The following is a 23,109-nucleotide window of genomic DNA, read 5'->3' on the forward strand; positions in this document are numbered from 1 at the left end:
TCATCAGGCCCGGGTGACTTGCAGGCATCTAACTTTTTCTAAGTGATTTTTAACTTGTTCTTTTTTTATTTTATCCGCTAAACCTACCCCCTTCCCATTAGCATTCACTATGTTAGGCATTCCTTCAGACTTCTCGGTGAAGACCGAAACAAAGAAGTCATTAAGCATCTCTGCCATTTCCAAGTTTCCTGTTACTGTTTCTCCCTCTTCACTAAGCAGTGGGCCTACCCTGTCTTTGGTCTTCCTCTTGCTTCTAATGTATTGATAAAAAGTCTTCTTGTTTCCTTTTATTCCCGTAGCTAGTTTGAGCTCATTTTGTGCCTTTGCCTTTCTAATCTTGCCCCTGCATTCCTGTGTTGTTTGCCTATATTCATCCTTTGTAATCTGTCCTAGTTTCCATTTTTTATATGACTCCTTTTTATTTTTTAGATCGTGCAAGATCTCGTGGTTAAGCCAAGGTGGTCTTTTGCCACATTTTCTATCTTTCCTAACCAGCGGAATAGCTTGCTTTTGGGCCCTTAATAGTGTCCCTTTGAAAAACTGCCAACTCTCCTCAGTTGTTTTTCCCCTCAGTCTTGATTCCCATGGGACCTTACCTATCAGCTCTCTGAGCTTACCAAAATCTGCCTTCCTGAAATCCATTGTCTCTATTTTGCTGTTCTCCCTTCTACCCTTCCTTAGAATTGCAAACTCTATGATTTCATGATCACTTTCACCCAGGCTGCCTTCTACTTTCACATTCTCAACGAGTTCCTCCCTATTTGTTAAAATCAAGTCTAGAACAGCTTCCCCCCTAGTAGCTTTTTCAACCTTCTGAAATAAAAAGTTGTCTCCAATGCAGTCCAAGAATTTGTTGGATAGTCTGTTCCCCGCTGTGTTATTTTCCCAACATATATCCGGATAGTTGAAGTCCCCCATCACCACCAAATCTTGGGCTTTGGATGATTTTGTTAGTTGCTTGAAAAAAGCCTCATCCACCTCTTCCACCTGGTTTGGTGGCCTGTAGTAGACGCCTAGCATGACATCTCCCTTGTTTTTTGCCCCTTTAAGCCTAACCCAGAGACTCTCAACACTTCCGTCTCCTATGTCCATCTCTACCTCAGTCCAAGTGTGTACATTTTTAATATATAAGGCAACACCTCCTCCCTTTTTCCCCTGTCTATCCTTCCTGAGCAAGCTGTACCCATCCACACCAACATTCCAATCATGTGTATTATCCCACCAAGTTTCAGTGATGCCAACAATGTCATAGTTGTATTTATTTATTAGCACTTCCAGTTCTTCCTGCTTATTCCCTTAATAATTGATAAAAGCAATCAATTCAGACTTGACTTCTGGGTAAGGACAGACTGTGCTGACCTAATATATTTAGATAGTGATTGGTTTGTCAGTCACATTACAGATCTGTTAGCTTTTAATAAACACAGTACTTACAGTTCCAGCAGAAACCACTGAGGCAGATCCCCCTCTGATATAAATCTGCATAGTTCCATTCACACCAGTGGAAATAAACCATATTATGCCAGATGAGGATCTGGCCCATGAGACGACTTAGCACATTTGTCAGTAATGTATATTTTATCTGACGTTTGTTCACAGCATGAATGTGGCTAGTTTAATGTACTGTCTTAGCCCTGCCTGTGACTTTAAATAATGTATTGCACTCTGTGGGCTCAGTTACAGTTTGTGGATCAAAAGCTGTGGTGGGGTGGCATCTGAACTGTAGTGTCTTGAGGCATTGTACCCATGTGAGGCATAGACAGGCATTGGGAGGAGTGCATTTAGCAGTGGCAGTTATGTCTGGTTTTCACTGTAAAAGGGAGGCCAGGCCTTGGCCATATCCCCTTCAAGGTTGCCAGCCCTGCTGATCAACCACCCCCTTGCTCTCAGAAGCCTTGTCTACACTACACCATTTTGGTGTTGCAACCCCTTAGCCTCCTATAAAAACACATTTTCCACCTACGGCTTCTTACAAAGGTGAGGTACAGCAAACACTTCACACCATCACTGTGATTGCAGGCTAGACATTGTCGTACACTGTAACGTGGCCCTCTACACTACTGCAGTGCTGGTGTGAACAGGAAATGCAAGCATCACAACTGCAGCAGCATAGTTAGGCCTCTCGGTGCAATCCCACAATGCTCCTGCCCCACCACTCAGTGATGGCTCTGCCAGCTCAGAGCACAGCATCTGTCAGGATACTCATCTGCCCACTTCCTTGCAGGCCCAAGAGCACCCGAGGTAGGACTCAGCCGTTGTCTTCATCTCTAGCCCTGACAGCATCAAATGGTACAAAAAAAATAAAGCAAAATACACAACATTAAAAAAGTATTATTATTATTATTAACACAATAAATGTTCCACCTATTTACAAAATAGTAAATGTATTCAGTCAGCAGCCACTACAGACAGACATCCAGTCTCACCCCATCCCCAGATATTGGGGGGTTATCCTGGCACAGTCCATTTGTTGTCTCAACAGCATTTCCCTACACTTGGCTTTCTCTGTCTCGGATGTCAGGAGAGGGGACATTTTAAAGGATACACAGGAAAGGTAACCCCTCCCCACCTCTTACCTTCCCATGGTGCTCCAGCACCCACTACCAGTACATCCCCTGGGGAAACACTGTATTAGGTAGGGAAGAGGAGGATGAAGTGGGAATTGACAGGGCTGTGTGGAGGAGCCCGGTGGGGTGTCCATCCTCCAGGGCTGTACCCAGACAATTCCCATCTCTGGATCCTAGCAGGACACACAAGAGCAGGAAACTGTTCAGCTACAGAGTGAAACAGGAAAAGGAAAATCAACAAACTAAATATGTGAAATAAATAACAACCCAAAGTCCAGGCCTCCAGACCTAAAGACTACTTTGCAGAGGGTGGTGACCCTCTGCCTTGGCATCTGCATGTACGTGAGCACCATGGAATGTAGTCCCTGCCCTTCATGACATGTGGATCTTCAAGCAGTTCAGGGCCATCTGGAGCAGCAACCCAAACATATACAAAATTTAAACCTTATATATACGCATTTCACGCTTTCTCTAGGGAGCTGTGCAAGGCTCGTAGTCCTCACTCCTCAGCATTGCCAGTAATTGGGGAAGCCAGGTAGGTGCCAGCCTCCTACAGCCAATGCTGAGGATGAGGAGTCCAGACAGCCATTCCGATCCGTTGCACACAGCAGTGATTTGTAGACACCACCACTAAGATAGATTTTAAGGAATAATTTAGAAGAGGATAAGGTGATTCGCTGCAAATTTTGACAGGAAGTTCTGTAATCTCAGACCAGTCCCTTAAGGAAATAACATAAGAGAATGTGCTCATAGCCAAAATTTTCAAACCTGAATGCCTAAAATTAGGCTCCTAGATCTGTGTTTACCCACATAAGTATGAAATGGCCTGACTTTCAGACATGCTGAGCATCTGCAAGTCCCACTGAAGTTAATGGGAGTTGCAGGTGCACAGCACTGTGGAGTCAGGCTATGTTTATACTGGTATCTAAAAGGGTTCCTAACTTTAGGCACCCATATTTGAAAATGTTGGCCTGTGTCTTTAAGTTTGGCAAGACTTACCTAAGCAACTCAACCTGTGTTCCAATTGCTTCAGCAATATGTATTAATTTGTAAATAATTCAGTTCTTGAGTTTAAAATTATTCCTACAATATATTTAAATAATGTCTAGCATTTTACCAATTAAGGGAACTCAAGATTTACTTTGTCTACTTTGTATTCTGAGCCCAAGTCATATTGCTTAGAACAGGAGAAAATTCAAGGCACTGATCACTGAATGAGATAGCAAAACAGTATTAGCAAATTACTGTAAGTAGTGCAGTAAATTAACTACCTAGAAGTCATTTGTCAAAGTTGTGATTTCGCATTGGCCCGCTAAACCCAGGGTTGTGAGGTCAATCCTTGAGGGGCCCATTTAGGGAACCGGTGGCAAAAAAATTGGTCCTGCTAGTGAAGGCAGGGACTGGACTTGATGACCTTTCAAGGTCCCTTCCAGTTCTATGAGATAGGTATATCTCCATATATTATATTATATTATTATAATTATATTTTATATATTATAAACAACTTCTATGAGCAAATGCTAACAATTCTCACTAATTCAATATGTTTCACAATTTGAGGGTGTTGGCCACTAGGAATCAGAAGAAGGTAATGCCACTTAATTATTACTGCAAGATTTTTTTAAAAGTAACACTTCACCATTTTTGTAGAAAAATGTTTTAATGATTGGAAAAGCAAATAAATCAATGTTTAAAGACCTATTATTTTACTCACTGATAAAGGGAAAAAATCAACCCTGCTGCCACCTTGGCTCCTACATGCTATGATGATGGATGAACACATTAGAACTGCACATAACTACAGACTTTTCAGTTCAGAGAACGTAAAAGGACACTGTCAAGATATAAATCACAGGCCAAAATTCTGCCCTGACATCACATCCAAAGAAACTTCATTTGCAGTATTTTTTTTTAATCCTGGCATGTTACTAGTAACATATTAGATTTTTTTAATGTATGGTTTACTGTTTGTTTATATTTTTGCTCCCTTAGGACAGTGAGTCTAGAAAGGTGTTTTTCTAATAAATTTCACTTCTGTTCTCATGAACTAGCATGGCGTAGCAATGTTTGGGTTGTGAATGCTGCAGGGAAATGTTAATTGAAAACATTTTTATTGGGAGAAAACATGCACAAAAGTTTCTGTTGATTTTTTAAATTTCTTTTTTTATAAAACCTCAGTATTGAGTTTAAATTGTTGACAATGTTTCTCTGAGAGAAACATGCTAACAGGGACTCTGGGGGAGAGAGACAGCCTCACCTCAGTCCCTGGAAAAAACATGGAGCATGTCCTCAAGGAAACCATTTTGAAGCACTTAGAGGAGAGGAAGGTGATCAGGAACAGTTGACATGGATTCACCAAGGGCAAGTCATGCCTGACCATCCTGATTGCCTTCTATGATGAGATAACTGGCTCTGTGGATATGGGGAAAGCGGTGGATGTGATATACCTTGACTTTAGCAAAGCTTTTGATACTATTTCCCACAGTATTGCTAGCAAGTTAAAAAAGTATGGATTGGATGAATGGAATATAAAGTGGATAGAAAGCTGGCTAGATTATCGGGCTCAATGGGTAGTAATCAACAGCTCGATATCTAGTTGGCAGCCAGTATCAAGCAGCGTGCCCTAGGGGTCGGTTTTGTTCAACATCTTTATTAATGACCTGGAGGATGGCATGGATTGCACCTCAGCAAGTTCGCAGATGACACTAAGCTGGGGGGAGAGGTAGATACACTGGAGGGAAGGGATAGGGTCCAGAGGGACCTAGACAAATTGGACGATTGGGCCAAAAGAAATCTGATGAGGTTCAACAAGGACAAGTGCAGGGTCCTGCACTTAGGACTGAAGAATCCCAGGCACTGCTACAGACTAGGGACCGAGTGGCTAGGCAGCAGTTCTGCAGAAAAGGACCTGCAGATTACAGTGGATGAGAAGCTGGATATGAGTCAGCAGTGTGCCCTTGTTGCCAAGAAGGCTAACAGTATATTGGGCTGCATTAGTAGGAGCATTGCCAGCAGCCCAAAGGAAGTGATTATTCCACTTTATTCGGCACTGGTGAGGCCACGTCTGGAGTATTGCATCCGGTTTTGGGCCCCCCACTACAGAAAGGATGTGGACAAATTGGAGAGAGTCCAGCAGAAGGCAGTGAAAATGAGCAGGGGGCTGGGGCACATGACTTACAAGGAGAGGCTGAGGGAACTGGGCTTATTTAGTCTGCAGAAGAGAAGAGTGAGGGGGGGATTTGATAGCAGCCTTCAACTACCTGAAGGGGGGTTCCAAAGAGGATTGATCTCGGCTGTTCTCAGTGGTGGCAGATGACAGAACAAGGAGCAATGGTGTCAAGTTGCAGTAGGGGAGGTCTAGGTTGGATATTAGGAAACACTGTTTCACTAGGAGGGTGGTGAGGCACTGGAATGGGTTACCTAGGGAGGTGGTGGAATCTCCATCCTTAGAGGTTTTTAAGGCTTGGCTTGACAAAGCCCTGGCTGGGATGATTTAGTTGGGGATGGTCCTGCTTTGAGGAGGGGGTTGGACTAGATGACCTCCTGAGGTCCCGTCCAACCCTAATATTCTATGATTCTTTGATCCCACAAGCCCCTCTTAAGCCTTCCCTTCCCTTCACAAATTCTACCCATGAATCACACATTACAGCCTTGACCATATTCCACTGAGTTATTTGCTAATGTCTGTATGCAGTACTTTGACTGTTGCAGCACCCACAGAATGAAACCGTCATTTGTTACTTCTGTACTGCCCACAGCTTGATCATAACTTGTTTGTTTCTTTCGTTAGGTGCAAAGTTCCCCATTAAATGGACTGCGCCAGAAGCAGCATTGTATGGAAGGTTCACAATAAAATCAGACGTATGGTCTTTTGGAATATTACTCACAGAGCTTGTAACAAAAGGGAGAGTGCCATACCCAGGTAAGAAAAGCAGTCGACAATACTAATCTAGGTCTCAATTCAGGAAGGTTCTTAAGTACATTCATAACTTAACACGTGAGTAGTTGCACTGAATTCAGATGGGATTATACTCACATGCTTGAAGTTGTGCATATGCCTAAATACTTTCCTAATTTGAGGCCCTAATGTGTCCATGCCATTATAAGGGTGGTGTCTGGACAGTAAATCTAATCTATCTTCATTCTGATTTATTTTTACTAATATCAATTAAATTGATCATTTTTCCAGCAAAATAATAGACAATGTAAAATACTTTATTTTAGCCCAAATAAGTCACAGTAGCATTTGCATTCAATTTTTTTTTTAACATCGTAGTTAAGATACAGAATGGATTCATCCATTTATACATCAGTCTAGATGTTCTAGCTTTGATACCTGATGTTGCCAAATCTCTTTTAAAATACTTCTAAATCTCAATCCTGGGTATAAAAACCGATGGAAGTGAAAGAAATTATTCATGTAACATGTGGCTACCAGCCCAGTGCAGGTTCACAAATGGGTTAAATTCTCTAGGGAGGGGAAAGTGAGGGCCTGTTACTTTCTTTTTGAAACTCTGCCATGGAGTGATACTTACATTAGAGATGAATGGACATGCTTATGTATGTTTTCAGAAGGGACAGTTTCACTCGAACAGCTTCTAGAGCAGGGGTGGGCAAACTTTTTGACCCGAGGGCCACATCTGGGTGGGGAAATTGCATGCAGGGCCATGAACATAGGGCTGTGGCTGGGGCTTAGGGTACGGGAGGGAGTGCAGGGCTGTGGGAGAGGGTGCGGTGTGCAGGAAGGGGTTCAAGGCACGGGGCTGGGGCACAGGAGGGGTGAGGGATGTACGAGGGGGCTCAGGACAGGGGATTGGGGTGGAGGAGGGGTGCGGGGTGCAGGAGGGGGCTCAGGGCAGGGGGTTGAGGTGCAGTAGGGGTGTGGCAGGGGTTTGGATTGCAGGAGGGCTCAGGGCAGGGGGTTGGGGTGCAGGATGCAGGAGGGGTTCGGAGTGCAGGCTCAGGCCCGGCGCCACTTACCTAGAGCAGCTCCGGGGTGGCAGTAGTGCGCAGCGGGGCTAAGACAGGCTCCCTGCCTGCCCTGGCCCCATGCCGCTCCGCTCCTGGAAGTGGCCGGCATCACGTCTCTGCGGCCCCTGGGGTTGACAGAGGGCTCCGCGCGCTGCCCTCGCCTGCGGTACCTCCCCCAAAGCTCCCATTGGCCGTGGTTCCCCGTTCCTGGCCAAAGGCACAACATAGAGCAGAAAAGGGAAGACGGACAGAGGAAGGGGAAATATTGTGGATATGAATGGGAAGTACGGCATTCTCTCTCCCTCAGTCTGCAAATCAAGCATCCTGGTGCTCCATTTTGGGTGCGAAGGAGGTAAAGCTGTGAGCTTCAGACACTGATGAAAAGGAGGCAGAGATTAAAGGGATGTCAAGGCTCACAATTAAACCTTATAGCCCAGCCCTAGCAGTCCCTGCCAGCAGTAGCGTGATTTCTTAACAGATGGGCTGCAATGTTCAGTTCATTTATTGGTGCTCTCTTTAACCCTTTAGAAGACAGGAGCTTGAAGTAAGCAACTTCAACAATGACAGGTTTCAGAGTAGCAGCCGTGTTAGTCTGTATCTGCCAAAAGAACAGGAGTACTTGTGGCACCTTAGAGACTAACAAATTTATTAGAGCATAAGCTTTTGTGGGCTACTGCCCACTTCTTCGGATGCATATAGAGTGGAACATATATTGAGGAGCTATATATACACACATACAGAGAGCATGAACAGGTGGGAGTTGTCTTACCAACTCTGAGAGGCCAATTAAGTAAGAGAAAAAAATATTAGTCACTATTAGTACATGGGGGGGGGGAATAAAACTACATGGGGTATGAGAGAACCAAAGCCAAAATGAATGTCAACTTATTTTTAGTTTTACTGTTTTTGCTTTACCCACATTCCCCTTGGATCTTAATCTTCTCTTTACTACAGTTGAGAAGTAGGAGGCTACAATTCTTTGGCTGTTGTACAGCAGGATTATTGTCTAAAATGTTGCTTATCGGGCAGTGCAGCCGCACATTCCAACTACACTGATCAAGCACATCTGCCTTGCCTGTCCTGCTTCTGGTGTTAAAATTTCTATTAGTATGTTCATGCACAGAATGGCAGCATATGTACATGCTCTACTTGGAGAAGTATCTGCCACAGTGCCATCAAACCCTGTACAGAATTCCATCCGTGTGTGGCCTTTGGAAAATAGCAAAGCTCTGTTTACAAAGGCTAAGGGCCCAATTGTGCAACCATGTCTCACGGCAAATAGTACCAATTACATATCCACAGGCACTCTCCCATGGATTTCAGTGGGACTGTTTGCATCATAAGATACTGTTCACTGTGAGGAAGAGTCAGTCATTTGGCTGTTAGCTCAAAATGTCCAAAGTGGTTCTTGAAAATATTGGCTAATGCCATGAGGATTATTTCTGCTTTAGGAAAAAAAATACATAGGAAATGATAACATAAACCATTTTAAAAAACAGATCATTTTCTTCCCACTTGGGGGTTTGAAAGTGTGGTGCTGCCTCTTTCTTGGCCTTTCCAGTGGTTGTCCTCCTTGGGGTGTGGCTAGCTCAGTATATTAGCTTGGGCATGTGAGTATAAAAGTAGCCTGATCCTTCACTCTGACATTGGTTTTACTGTGGTGCAGCGCCACTGACTGCTGTGGATTTACCCTGGTTTTTATGCTGGTGTAACAGAGTGAAGAATGAGGCCCTGAGATGGGCCAGAGCTGGAACTTTTATCCAGTCCGCCTGCCAACTTTGCTGACTCAGCCTGAGTTTCATCTTCCAAAGACGACAACTGCTTTTGTTTCTGGAAAACTGAAAGTTGGCCTTTTTGATGGGACTCTTTCCAAATTGCCTCCAAATTTGCACCCTCATTCACACACCCAAAGTTGATAGCTACTCAGTTTTTGTGCTGAATGGTATCAGCACATGCGGATGTCTCTGCCTATTAGAGGACATTTTCTTAAAATCTGACCCATAGCATAAGTAAGGGTTTCAAAGCCATTTGAGGGAATAGTCAGTTTTTCTTAGCTGTTGGCCAAATTTATTCCTATGTTGTACAGAGTTAAATGCAATTTAAACATATTGCTCAAACCCTTTAATAACACACTTGGGAAAAAGATATGTGAAGGATTACAACATCATGATACAGACTAACACGGCTGCTACTCTGAAACATCATGATGCAATTTACTGTACTTCACCTTTAGCTAACAGATGCTACTTAGTGACTATGGCATCACGTTTTAGAGATAAATATACACAATTCCTTGACTAAGAACATTGGCTTTGAAGCATACAGTTGTTTGATCTGGTATTGGCATTTCTCTCAGAGGTACTTCAGTATATATTTTTGGTACAGTAAACCAGGGTATGAGACGCACACAATCCAGATGTGCTTCTCTAGTTCGGTTGTTTTTTGAGCACCTAGAGAAAAAGAAATATTGATGCAAGGGACGCAGGAGCTGGCTTCACCAATGTCTACCACTGGAGTTCAACACCCAGTTCAGCCTACAAACCTGCAGCACCTCGAATGAAGCAGAGCGGGATCCTTATTGTTTATGTAGAGTCAATAATAAGGTGGGTACTGTACAATACCCAAATGAAACTGTTCTTACCCTGATGATTTTAGGGTACGGCTGTGTCTTCACTGCAAAGAAGGTGCTTTTTTACTAACGTGCATTAGCTATCCTGCTGTAAAACCCTAGTGGAGACAAGGCACCGTAGTCTTTACCATTAGGTAGCTAGGTAAGGTCAGCACTTTTCCTCACGTCTGTGGTTGACCTCACCTACTGTACCACACAGAACTCAAGTGCCTTGTTTCCACAAGATTTTACAGCAGTGAGCTTATGTGGGTTAGTTATCCCATGGTAGTGAAGACATAGCCTTAGATTAAAATTGTCAAGGTAGGGATAGTTTTACTTTGTGTATTGTACAGTACCAAGCGCATTGATGCTAAGCAAGTAGTGAGACACAGTCTAAAAGACGCAAAAGATATTGTGAGAAATTAGCTGTGGGGTTGGTTGTGTTACAGCTATACATAGAACTCACTTTCTATGGGTCGTTCAGAAGAAACGTATAGTGAAGGAATGTGAAGGTGGAGAGGGTGGCTGTATGGGACAGGGAAGTAATTCGTGCAGAGGAGGCAGCGTGGCTGTATACTGCAATAATTGGGAAAGCTTTTATTTAAGAGAGATACCCTTTGGATCAGAAGAGTAAGAGCTACATAGGAAGAGAAACCTAAATTAATCTGTGGAAAAGATATGACAAATCATGAGTGTCCTGAAATATCCCAGTTTAATTTAGAGTGTGATTATGTGCTGTGCCTTTAAAAGACGCAGCACAAAACTCAGCCCAGGGAAAAGGAGTAGGGGAGTAAACTAGCATAAAGCCATCACTGCACCCTCCTGATTTCGGGCTAAAGAGGCTGCTGCTGTAATTTAAACAGCCCTAAGGGGCTAAGTTACAGAAACCTGTTCCCTGAGTGCTGCCCACAATCTCTATAGCATGCATGCCCCTCCCCCTCAATCCTGCCTTCTGCTCCAGGGCTGACAAGGGAGTCCTCAGAAGACAGCTTGCAGCACTTTTCCTCAGTTTGGGCACGTCTTCACTGGCAACGTTAAAGCGCTGCTGCAGCGGTGCTTTAACATGGCATGTGTAGTCGCGGCAGAGAGCTGGGTGAGAGCTCTCCCAGCACTTCTTAAAAAAACCCACCTCCACGAGGGGCATAGCTACCAATGCTGGGAGCACGGCTCCCAGCGCTGGTGCACTGTCTACACTGGCACTTTACAGCGCTGAAACTTGCGGGGGGGTTTCACACTCCTGAGCAAGAAAGTTGCAGCGCTGTCAAGTGCCAGTGTAGACAAGCCCTTTGCTAGCGGGACTTCTCTACAGGCCAGAACTGAGCTTTTAAATCCCATTTATGACACTCCGTCCCTTTCCCCCAAAATAAAGGAAAGTGATCGGGAGTGAGAAACTCTGTCGGCGCTTTTCTAGGTAAACCAGGTGGGAGAGCGTCTCTGTTTTTGATCTGTATAGCTTTGGGCAGCAGATTCGTATAGCTTCCCAGCAGCTTTAGTGATTCACATGCAAATCTCTAATAACCTGAGACAGGAAAGGTGTGTGGTCTTAAAATGGCAACATCCTTCACCAATAAAGCAATGTGTTTTCTCACTCCTATGGTGGAATCAGGAGCTAATAGAAAAATTGCCTTTTAGAACTTAAGTGCAAATGTTTTCCCTGGCCCAAATGCTTGTTCTAGAAAAAGTTTGAATGCAGCTGAAATCCAGGACAGTGAAATTTCTGCTGCCTAAAATAGGATGTTATTGAGCAGTTTATTTCCCAGACATACGTTTTGTAAGCGAAAACTTGTAAAGGGTTTAGAAACCTACTACAGATACAACTGACTGTATGTATTTGTTTAAGTAAATTAAAAGGTTGGATTTTTTTAGACGAGAAGTGAACTGTACAAATCATTTAAATATTCTGCTTTGTTAGAAATGGAAATACAACAGCATTGTGCTAATGTAGAAGAAACAGTGAAACTGGCCTATCTAAATTCACTTATCCTATTAAAAAGTTTGTAGGAAAGTAAACAAACAGCATAAGAAGTACAAAATAAAAATAACGATTTAAGTGATTCCAATAAATCAAATATCTGACTAGTAATACAGATGGATTCAAAGATGATTTTTTTTTATCTTGGCACTGTCCCTTTTAAATTGATAGCTCATTTCATTTGAAACACAGTAAAGTTGATTGGATAAGTATGGATTCTGTAGCTATTGGCAGAGATATGAATTTCCGAAATGAATGCCAGTGGTAGCTTGATTGAGTCTGACTTTGTGAGAAGAATTCTTCTGGATAACACTAGGATGACAAGCAATAGCCAGATTCATTTTTTTATAGCTGGATTTTCTGGGGTGCACGGAGAATGTCAATATGTTTCCAGTTAGCACAGTACATGGAATTTGTTAATCTTTCCCACGTGTTTTTTAAAAAAAAAAAAAAAAAAGAGAGAGAGAGAGAGAGGTTGAGAACTGTTTCTCCTTCCCCTCCCTCACTCTCTCCTTAGGCTTTTCCTTACAGCGTATAGTCTACTATCAAGTTTCACCATGTACTGGCCTGCATGAAATAATACACTGGATAAAAATACTGAACTAATATCCCAGAATAACAAAATGCTAATTAATTCACATTTGGGAGGAAAGTTAGTGATGATGGGGCTGCTGCTATCTGTGTTGTACTTCCCTTGCACGTGAAGGGACCCAGCCAACATAAAAATTCTAGAATGTAAACAAACAATATTTTTTACCTATGTGTGGCACTTTATTTATTCAAGGTTGAAAGAATTATAATTTAGCCTGTGAAGGACAAGAAGCACTGAAGAGATTTTTACACTAAAATGTGAGGTGACTTGACCCAGCTGATTCACAGATGAGAGTTTGAAAAATTAGAGGCGTTTGTAATTCAAAACACAAAACCTTGTCACCCAGCTTCTGTATTTCCCAGGGCATACCACCTTTTACGTGCCTGTCTTTTCAATTGTAATCTCTTTGGGGCAAAAACTGCCTTTATGCTTTTGTGTATTATGTACATTGGTGGCATGAAACAAATACTTATGGACATTTTGCCTGCATGACAGATTTTCACTGCGCTGATGGTGTGTCTCAAAAACAGTGAGACCTAGAAACTTCACCTTTTGTTTCTGGTGAAGGGCTTGCAGAGCAATGGGTATTTTTGCCATTTTCAAAAACTGGTGGCATGTATTTTGGAAGTTACATGTTGACAAATGAGGCCCATCTGGATGTGTAGGGCCATTTGGTATGTGGCAGACTTTTAAGATATGCCAAAGGTCTGGCTGGCCTAGTGTGTTTAGAGTCTGAGATGCCTACAGAGTTTCTCAGCAGGACCCACAGGGTTAAGGATACTAAGTCTGCAGGTATAGCTTGGGAGAAAACTTGTTACAGTACTAGCAAGCTGAAATCCAAGCTGCCATTTAAGGTGTAATTAATGTACATATTTTCTGGTAAATACTTCCATATGGCAGAGGTACTGGACTTTTTCCTTTAAATTATTAAAAAACCAAGAAAAAATAAAAGAATTTAGTTAAGATGAAGTGAAGGTTGCTAATATGTTTTAACTACTTAGGGTGAAAAAATTCAACGGAATGATCTGTTGTTGGGGGGGGGGAGGAGAGGAATGGAAAGCCAAGGCACAGATAAGGAAGGCAGATGTCTGGCAGTGGAACACATAGTGGGGAGTATATCTTGTAGCCCGAGAGCGGGATCATGGAGGAGGTGTCTCTCTACAGGGAGAGTTGGTCTCCTTGCGAGCAGGGTTGTTTTTTATATTTTACCCATCTCTTCCATCAGAACAAACTTGTTCTCTTTTGGATAGGAAGTAATAGAAGGAACATTGGTGTGTTCTCGAAACTACACTGGCACTAACCCATACCCTTAAAACTGCACTCCCATATGTAACCGTTACAGTTTTCTGTCAAAGCAAATTCTGCAGTTAATATCTAGCACAGGATGAACAAAGTCAGATGCAGAACAAGGGACTATCTGTCACCAATAACCATAAACTTCTGTACAAATATTAGAGATGCTGTCAGTGATATCTGATAGTCTAAAAGCAGTGTTGTTGGTATTCTTCTTGAATTCTGCCCACATCATTCCCAGCAAGCACTAAAAATATTTTTTTAAAATTCAGCAAGCTCAAATTGAGCCTTTATAAAAGTCAATTTTCATATTTTTAAAAAACTTTTAGGATTCTGATTAGGGAAAAAAAAAGCTCTGCATACCAAAAGGCTGTAAAAACTCTAAACAAACCTTTTCACAGACGATTGCACAACTATCTATTGACACATCACCACGGTCTGCCCTTTGTTACACTCATGACAATTCATTTGAAGTCAATGGAGTGGATATAGGGGTATTCCTGAGAGCAGCGTTTTACTGATCTGTGGCTTAGGAAGAAAATGGATCCAGTTTATACTGGAGTAGTTATAAAGCTGGAACTGTTTGTTTTTGTTTTCCTTTTACAAAAGGACTGAATAAGCTTGAGAAAAGTGTATGTATTATACATCGAGAAGTCTATGTATTTTAACAGAGACCATTTCACATTGCCTCTTTGTAGGTATGAATAACCGTGAAGTCTTGGAACAGGTAGAACGTGGTTATAGGATGCCATGTCCTCAGGACTGTCCCAGCTCCCTGCATGAGCTTATGATCCACTGCTGGAAAAAAGACCCAGAAGAACGTCCAACTTTTGAATATTTGCAGGGTTTCCTTGAAGACTACTTTACTGCAACAGAACCCCAGTACCAGCCTGGTGACAACTTGTAAATTCCTGGTCTACACAGACTGTCATTATCAGGTGTCACCCCGCCCCCCCATTAGCTTCCAACTCAGTGACCGGCTTCGCCAAAGTGCAGCATCTTCCAGCACCAGAATGCACATGAGTCTGAAGTTGAGAACTTCTACAGAACTTGTCCATGACCACTTGTCCTAATAATCTGAATGTCCTCTATGACAAGGAGAAAAACATTTGTTTTTTCTTAATCAGAGACTCAAACTGCATTGTATTGATGTTACGTAAACTGCAAAACCTCTGTTCAGTGTAAATAGTAACTTAGTGCCAATAACTGATCCTTGTGCTTTCCTTTTTAAAAAATGCGAAACCTATGTGATTTTAACTAGTCTCCTCCCAATTCAATTCAAAGTATTATTTTCCCAAAGTGGCCTCTTTGTCTAAAACATTTTTTTTCATGTTTTAACAAAAAAAAATCAGGACAGGTGTTTGTTTTTTGCTTTTTTATATATATATATATATATATATATATATATATATATATATATATATATATAAAATATATATACATACCTGTACATACAGTATATGGGTTCTGTTGCAGAGGAAACTCATTTCAGATTGAATGAGCCAGGCTGATACAGTAGTACCCAGAACATGATAATTTTACTGCAAACATGTAAACACTGGTGAGATTCTGAAAGCCAGTGATCTAATTTTTGGCATTTGCCAAGCATGAATTTTTTCAATTGGATTGCACTTTTTGTTTATGACTATGTACCTGTAGATGGTTGTAACTTTGCTCTTTCAGGAATCATGTGCTGTATTTACAGTAATGTTTCCAATCTTTGACAAGCGTGTTATGATTTGTTCTTCAAATTAAAATGAACATATTTAAATTAAGAAAAACCACACCATCACCTTTTGAACTGGAAGACTGAAACTGCAAGTTCTTGTATCAAAACATGTATACTGAAATGTTTCAAAAACTTTTATTTAATAAACATTGTAACCACATTCAAATGATCCTAAATCCATAGCATTTTAGTCATGTCCACCTACTAAACTGTTTATCATGCAACTAGGATTTTCTGTTTTATGTGTAACATTGCCCATTGTAAAATAAGTGTGTTAAATGTCCTGTACTGCTAATGAAATTACTTTCTATATGTCTGCGAGTTCTCCAGTGGAATTACTATGCACTTCTTTACATTTCATGGGAGATGCACAGAACAAAGTATTACTTTTTCAGCTGTCTATTTGTACCAGCCTTGAATGACTTACATTTAACCAAAAAACAATTCCTTTCTATTTCTATTGAGTTTTTAATACTGAGTTGCAAATTTTAAAGTCTTAATTACATTTTGTTATGATTTATTTGCAAGTTTACATTTTAAAACTGTTTAACTTTCTTAATTTAGTAATTAAAAGAGAGCATTTTACCTTTGGATATTTGTTCTTTTGTTTAAATCATGGAGAGAAGAAGGGAAAAATACCATTTTGGCATCACCTTTAATAGGGGGTGTACTTGGCCATTTGTTTGTTGGTATCATTGTCCAAACTACAAAGCTAATATGATTCAAAACAGCTGGAGTTCAATGTCAAGGATGGGTGAACATGTAGAGTATTTCACAGTTCTGTGTTCGGAAGAGCTATTTTTTCTAGAATAGCTCTCTTGATGTCGTCATTTATATTTGGGGATGTAAGTGTCACAGGAAAAGATTGTTTTATGCATAGACAAATTGATCAACGTTAGTCTTATTACTGCATAAGAATGTTGAAACCATGTTTAGTCAAGTAATACATTTTGATGGTTGAAATACAATTTTTATTGTTTAATATTTTATCTTACTTAGGTTGTACAGTCATATTCTAAATATTAACCTATTAATTTAATAGGCCTTCTTTCAGTTACTAAGCTAGTAAAGCAATAATCGGGTGAAATACAGGGAATGAGTTGTTCAGTGTTTGCAATACTGATCATTGGCTGAAAGGTTTCTTTCAAAGAAGCAGCTCACAAATCTAGCCTTTATTGGTGTATAAAACTGTACAGCAATGTTGCTTTCTATCAAACAAGCTAATGTTCTGTGAAAAAAAATCACTCAAAACTTTGGCTGTGATTGCCACAAAAACTGTAGCACTATTAATGTAATGTGTATTGTGCATGTGATATTTCTAGCCTTCTAGCAATTGAATACTCAAGGTGACGGAATATTTTTAGGATTGTTTAACCAGTCTCCTCATAGAAATCTGCCCAAATGAGTTATGTTCATCTTTCTCCCTCAGTCACCACCATCCTTAAAACCTACAGGGCTGAGATCTTTAAAGTGAGGTTTAAAAATTATCTTGATACGCCAGCCAAAGCACAATGAGTTCTGATACAGTTGATTGCTGACACAGCCAAATCCTAAATAGTGCTCCACAATTAACAAACTAAGTACAACGAAGCATTTTCCTGTTTGTTTCCTGTTCTTTTTAAGGACATGGTGCTATTAGCTGTGGTACCCCAATACATGTGCACAGGATGGGATTCACGCACTGGGAATGGCTGGGATTTTGTATGCATTTCCAGTTGGAAACAATTGTTGTGTTGATTTGTTTTTTGTTTTTTAATTTTTAAATCTTGGGATTGTCACTTGCCAAGCCATGAGCACCATGTTGGACTCTGCTACATTGCTGCCCTGGGCTAGTCTGCACATAACTTTTATGCAGATGTTCCAGTTGCTGATTGACACATTCAGACCTTTTCCTCTGGTAGCTATTCTGCTTCTGCTTGCTAGTATTAAAACAGAACAAAACTCTCCTACCTCCATGAAACAAAGCAAGTATTAGCAACATATTTAAACAAGCTGGTGACATTTAAGTTACAAATTAATAACAGTCCTTTAGTAGGCACTGACAGACACAGAACTGTTCTGAAACTTCTGGAAAGGAACACCATTACATTTTAAAAAATCACACTTTTCCACCAGTCAATGTTTTAAAATCTGCAGTAAAGCAAGTATCCAAGAGTATTAAAAGAATTAGCCGAGGAAGTCTCTCAACCATTAATGCTGATTTTTAACAAACCTTGGAACATTAGGAAAGTTCTAGAGTATGGGCAAAAAAGACAATGTGCCAGTATTTTGAAAGGATAATTAGGATGACCTGGATAACTATATAATCTGGTTAGCATGACATCAAACCAGGGAAACATCATGGAAAGGCTGTTATGGGACACAATCAATAAAGAAGTAAAGGATGTTAACATGATTGATGCTAATAAACATGATTTTGTGGGAAATGGGTATTGTCAAACAAACTTTTTGCTGTGTTTTGATGAGATTGTTATGCTCATACAAAGCACACAGGATCTTTATAGAGGAAGGTAAATACGCACAGCATTTATTGAGAATACCACAGTTACCATATGCTTTTCAGACACACATACGCACACAGTCCTGCAGTGATGTTTATAGTTACCAGTCCAGAATCTGGATCAATCGAGTGGCCAGCCAGATTGGTCGCAGAGGGGAGCAGGGCTCTATCGGTCGCAATCCGATGCTCCTGGAGTGTGGCAAGACAAACCCAAAGTCCCATGGCCAAGCACCCTGTTCTTATAGGATTTTTTCTCTGCTGAAGCCTATGGATTTTGCTGTGTCAGTTTGTTACCAGTTACTTCTTAACTGGTGTAAACATTCCAATACACTTCCGAGAGGGTCATCCTGTCCTTTGTTCCAATTTAATCAATTGTCCTTAGGGGTGACAGCTTTTACCTCAGGGTCGCCAATCTGCCCTTCATTATGGATGCGTGTTGATGGTTCTTTGATGTCCTTTAAGTCTCTTCACTCCTTCTTCCTTGTCTCTGGCTATAACAATGGCCTTCACACCTTATCTTTTCCTGATGCATATATTCCTCATTCACACAAACGAGGGTTACCATATTTAAAAAATAAAAAAAGAGGGCACTCCACGGGGCCCTGGCCCTGCCCCTTTCCCACCCCTTCCCCAAAGTCCCCGCCCTAACTCCTCCTCCTCCTCCCAGCCACGCGAAAAGGGCTGCCCAAGCGCTACTGGCTTCACGGTTTGCTGGGCAGCCCCCAGACCCTGCGCCCCCGGCCGGCGCTTCCCCAGCGCAGCTAGAGCCTGGGAGGGGAAGTGCCCAGCTCGGCGCTTACAGAGCCCAGGAGTCAGGGAGCACAGCAGCCCCCCAGCGCCCACTCTAAGGTAAGCCAGGGACTATTTTTTCCTGGACATGTTCAGCTTTTTGGAAATTCCCCCCAGACGGGGGTTTGATTACCAAAAAGCCGGACATGTCCGGAAAAAAACGGACGTATGGTAACCCTACACAAACAAATTGAGAATACAAACAGTAGTATTTTATAGCAAGCAAAAAGGCATTGCAAATTAAACCTTGTTAAGTTTTACAATCAATAACCAAGACAATTTACATTGAGACCCAGGCCCTCAATGTTCCTCTAATCTACTTAACATAGACACAATAGAGAATCCTGTCTCTTACTTACTAAAACCTTAAAACAAAGAAATGTATATTTAACTAGAGTGCCTATATTGTAATACATATAGGAAACCATAGTAGACATTATAACTTATCCTAAAACAAAAGGGTGACCATAATCAGTCATAAGGATTGTTCTGGTCTATCATTCCTTTCTGCTATTCAAAAAGGGTGGCTGACAGGATGAAATCAAATCATACATTAAATCTCATAAAATCCAGCTCCTACAAGATGAGATCATAAATTTGGTTGATAAAGGTGTTCACATAACATACTTAGGCTTCTGTAATGCATTTGACTTAGTCCCACATAAAGTTCTGAATTTTAAAAAATTAGCACTATAGAAAATCAACATATCCTATATTGATTGGATTAAAAACTGGTTAACTGATGGATCTAAAAAAAGAATTGAAAATGGAGAATATTCCTCCTATGCGGGTGTCTCTAGTGGAGTCCACAAATTTGAAAGTAGTGTAGAGCCAAGAAGATGGACCCACCAGACCTACAAAGTAAATGGAGGACTGCCTCATATTTGTTGGTTTAGCACATAACTGCCCTGCACTCAGATACTGCAATAATTAAATTAGTATAAATACTTATTGGGACCTAGAGGTTAAAATCAAGATAATGTGGACGTGTACAAGAGCTGCTATCACACAGTGACTCCTCTTTTAATATGTGTACTATACTCATTAACCTTAAGAGGGGGTTAGAGAGTGTTAGTTACAAACAGTACAGGTGGAAGGATGTTTACCTTTTTCTCAGGTCATGACAGGAAGAGGACTATCCATCTTAAAAGAATAATTACAGGCTGTTTGCTATGTGATTCCAGAGTTACATTTCTACAGTCCCATTAGAAAGCAATTATAATTCCCAGTGATTAATTCACGTGCAGGGAATTCACCACTGAAAGGATTTCTGTAGCGTTAATTGGAACAGTCCTCCCTACTATCTTAATTTAGGAAGCGAGACAGTTTAGCTATACAAACTAAAGCAGGTTCAGATGTTAGATGAGATTTCACCTGTATTGGATGTTTGATCTCTCCCATCTAAATCCTCAGGTCTAGTTACCTTGGAAATTTTCACAGCCAAACCGATGGGAAGGGATTCTATTGAATATATGAGGTGAAATCCTGGCACCATTGAAGTCAATGGGAATTTCTTCATTAACCTGAATGGGGCCAGGGTTTCTGTGTAGAGTAGTCACTAACCTAGTGGCCATTGGTTTTTCCAAGGAGCTTCAAACCGGACTCCACATCTGTACGCAAAAATATGTGCAAGTGACAAAATCAAATTTGTGTTAGAAAAGGTAGAGGCTGTTGTTAAAAATTCAAAGCAGTAAATACACTAATCAATTCCTTCCTATTCTTCCCCTTTCTCTGAGAAATTCATCCTAGGAAAAACAAGAGAACAATTACTTGTAAGACATAAAAATGGACTCTGACGAGTAACTGATTAGAGGAGAGGACAGTCTAACAACAGAGTAGACTCTAATTTTTGTGTCCGAGTACTTATGTGTTTGATTCTTGTCCCTAGAACAACGGAGGGTTAGAAGAGTTGTGGTAGCGGCATGCTCTGCTCCTGCAGTGTAGTGGTGGGTTGATGCAAAGAGCAATATAAGCAGACTTCTGAGGGAGGCACATCCAGCCATCCATGGAGAGTAACTGCAGTTTGGGGCCTGTGGCATGGGTGTGCAGGGAGGAGCAGACAGAGGAGAAAAGAGGGTGGATTCAGAGACTGCCCTTACGGGGGTAAAAATGGGTCACTAGCTTGCAGGCTGTGTTGAAAGTACATCATGTCATTTACAGACAGATTTAAAGGTTGCAGCACCAGCTGTGCTTGCAGCATCAATGTGTTTAACTCCAGCCAGGGATTCATGTAATCAGATTATGACAATGTTGGTGGGTCTGGGCTCCAGTTTTTCATACCAGAATGTAGCAATCTCCACTGTTTAACTAGAATATTATTTAGACAAGGCAGGAAACGGCAAGTGTGACTCACTATGGGAAAGTGCTTTCTAAATCTGAACGACTGTTAGCCATATGGGTACGGGACAGAGAATTGATCATTCTGCCCATTTTCTGGAATAATTCAGCATTAAGCCCTGTCAGAATGGTGTAAAGAGCGAAGGTCAAAGAAATAAGATTACTTCCCACCCCACATCCACACAGCAAAGAGAAGGTCCCAGACCAGTGAAGGCTCTGGTTTGCTTTTTCATGGTGTCAGAGTTGCTGCTGAGCCCCTGCTCTCAGCTTCCATGTACGATGCACGTTTGTAGCTCTCGGTGCAGTTTGCTGAACGGTTTATCATCACTTCTGCTCACAAGATCCTTAAAGGCCTGCACCCCTGTGCAGCAGGCCTATCCAAAGGCCTATGGACCGCTTCAATTCTACGCATGTCTGTGACTAAGCCCCAAGTTTAGGCTGTCTTCCAGCCCCATTATACCATCTGATTCCTCCAGCCAGGAAATACCACATCAGGAGTGATCCCTGGGTGGGGCAGAGCTGATATAAAGGGCCTACAGGGTGCACCCTGGGTGCGGGTGGCATGAGGACTGTGTGGCCACAATGCTCCAGCTATTCTACAAGTGTCTGTGCTTATGTTAGAGCAGCCCTGGGCCTCCAGTTGGACCCAGAACTGAAAGGTGACTCAAAGCAGCTGAGAATTGGGGGCTAAGGGCTCAGATGGTGACTGCTACAGCCTGTGTGGCTGAACTTCACTTTTATCTCAGTTTTGTCTGTTACTTTCCTAAACAGTATTTTAAACAGGTCTGATTTAATATGTAGATTTTTACCTCCTTTGTAGAAAGTTGTTTGTTTTTTCTCTCTCTCCTCTTTCAGGGGGTATCCGTCAGGCCCCAACCTCTGGCTCATGCTCCCTTTAGAGAGAGGAATTCTGACTGTCCTCACTCCTCTTGATTGTAGGATCTCTAAATTACATTGGGAGTGAAAGCATGAATGACTTGTATTCCAATAGTCAACATATAGTAAGATCTATGGCACTGCTCTCTTGCCAGGTCTGGCTTATAATCAAATAAAGCAGATTTTGGCTTAATAGAGCACTAGCCCTCTTTCTTTCATCGGGAGGGGTAAGAATACTCACAAGAGACTCCAAACTGATCACACAAGTATATTAAAAGAGTGTGAGGTTAGCTTTAAAATATAGGGAGAGCTTAAAAAGAATGACTGTGTACGCTACTCTCCACTTCCCCTATTGGCTGCATGGAGAATAAATCCAAATCTAATGCCGCCTCCTTCCACTCTACAGCTCCACATGTGGAAAAGACGTGTCTGTGTCCCCAAGGCTCAGTCCTGCAAGGTGCTGAGCACTCCGGCAAAGCACTCTAGCACACCCTTCACTCTAAGCATGTGAGCAGTTTCATATCAATGGAGGCTTCTCATTTGCTTAAAGTTAAGCATCCAGCCACTTTGCCGAATCAGCATCTCAAGTCCATATAACAGTAAGTTATACATTTACTGGGGGGCAGGAGGGTAATATAGGAAAAGTGCCCTGACATAGCAATACAATTGACTCAATATATCGTTACTGGACAGGCTTGCCAAATATTTTGCTGCCTCCCCAAGAAATATAACAAATTTCAGACCACCACAGTGCGCTATTCTGTACAGGCTCAGTCTGAAGATTTGGGGGAAATTAAGCAAAGTGATTTGTTTTATATATGCCCCAGACCTAGTGGACTAAATTTACATCATGAACAAGTGGAGGGGGATCTTTG

At 41.6% G+C, this 23,109-nt stretch overlaps 1 protein-coding gene across 4 annotated transcripts in view; it reads left to right on the top strand.

Moving 5' to 3' along the window:
• Nucleotides 1–16,323, top strand: part of FYN (FYN proto-oncogene, Src family tyrosine kinase) — a 188,852-nt gene extending 172,529 nt beyond the window's left edge. For all 4 annotated transcript variants that reach the window (XM_054023095.1, XM_054023093.1, XM_054023096.1 and 1 more), the window contains 2 exons: nt 6,358–6,489; nt 14,702–16,323. In XM_054023095.1, coding sequence (XP_053879070.1) covers nt 6,358–6,489; nt 14,702–14,910 — 341 coding nt within the window. In that variant the 3' untranslated portion in view covers nt 14,911–16,323. The remainder of the gene's footprint in view (nt 1–6,357; nt 6,490–14,701) is intronic.
• Nucleotides 16,324–23,109: the final 6,786 nt, after the last annotated feature.

The sequence above is a fragment of the Malaclemys terrapin genome, chromosome 3 (genome assembly GCF_027887155.1).
Source record: "Malaclemys terrapin pileata isolate rMalTer1 chromosome 3, rMalTer1.hap1, whole genome shotgun sequence".
Lineage (NCBI taxonomy): Eukaryota > Metazoa > Chordata > Testudines > Emydidae > Malaclemys > Malaclemys terrapin.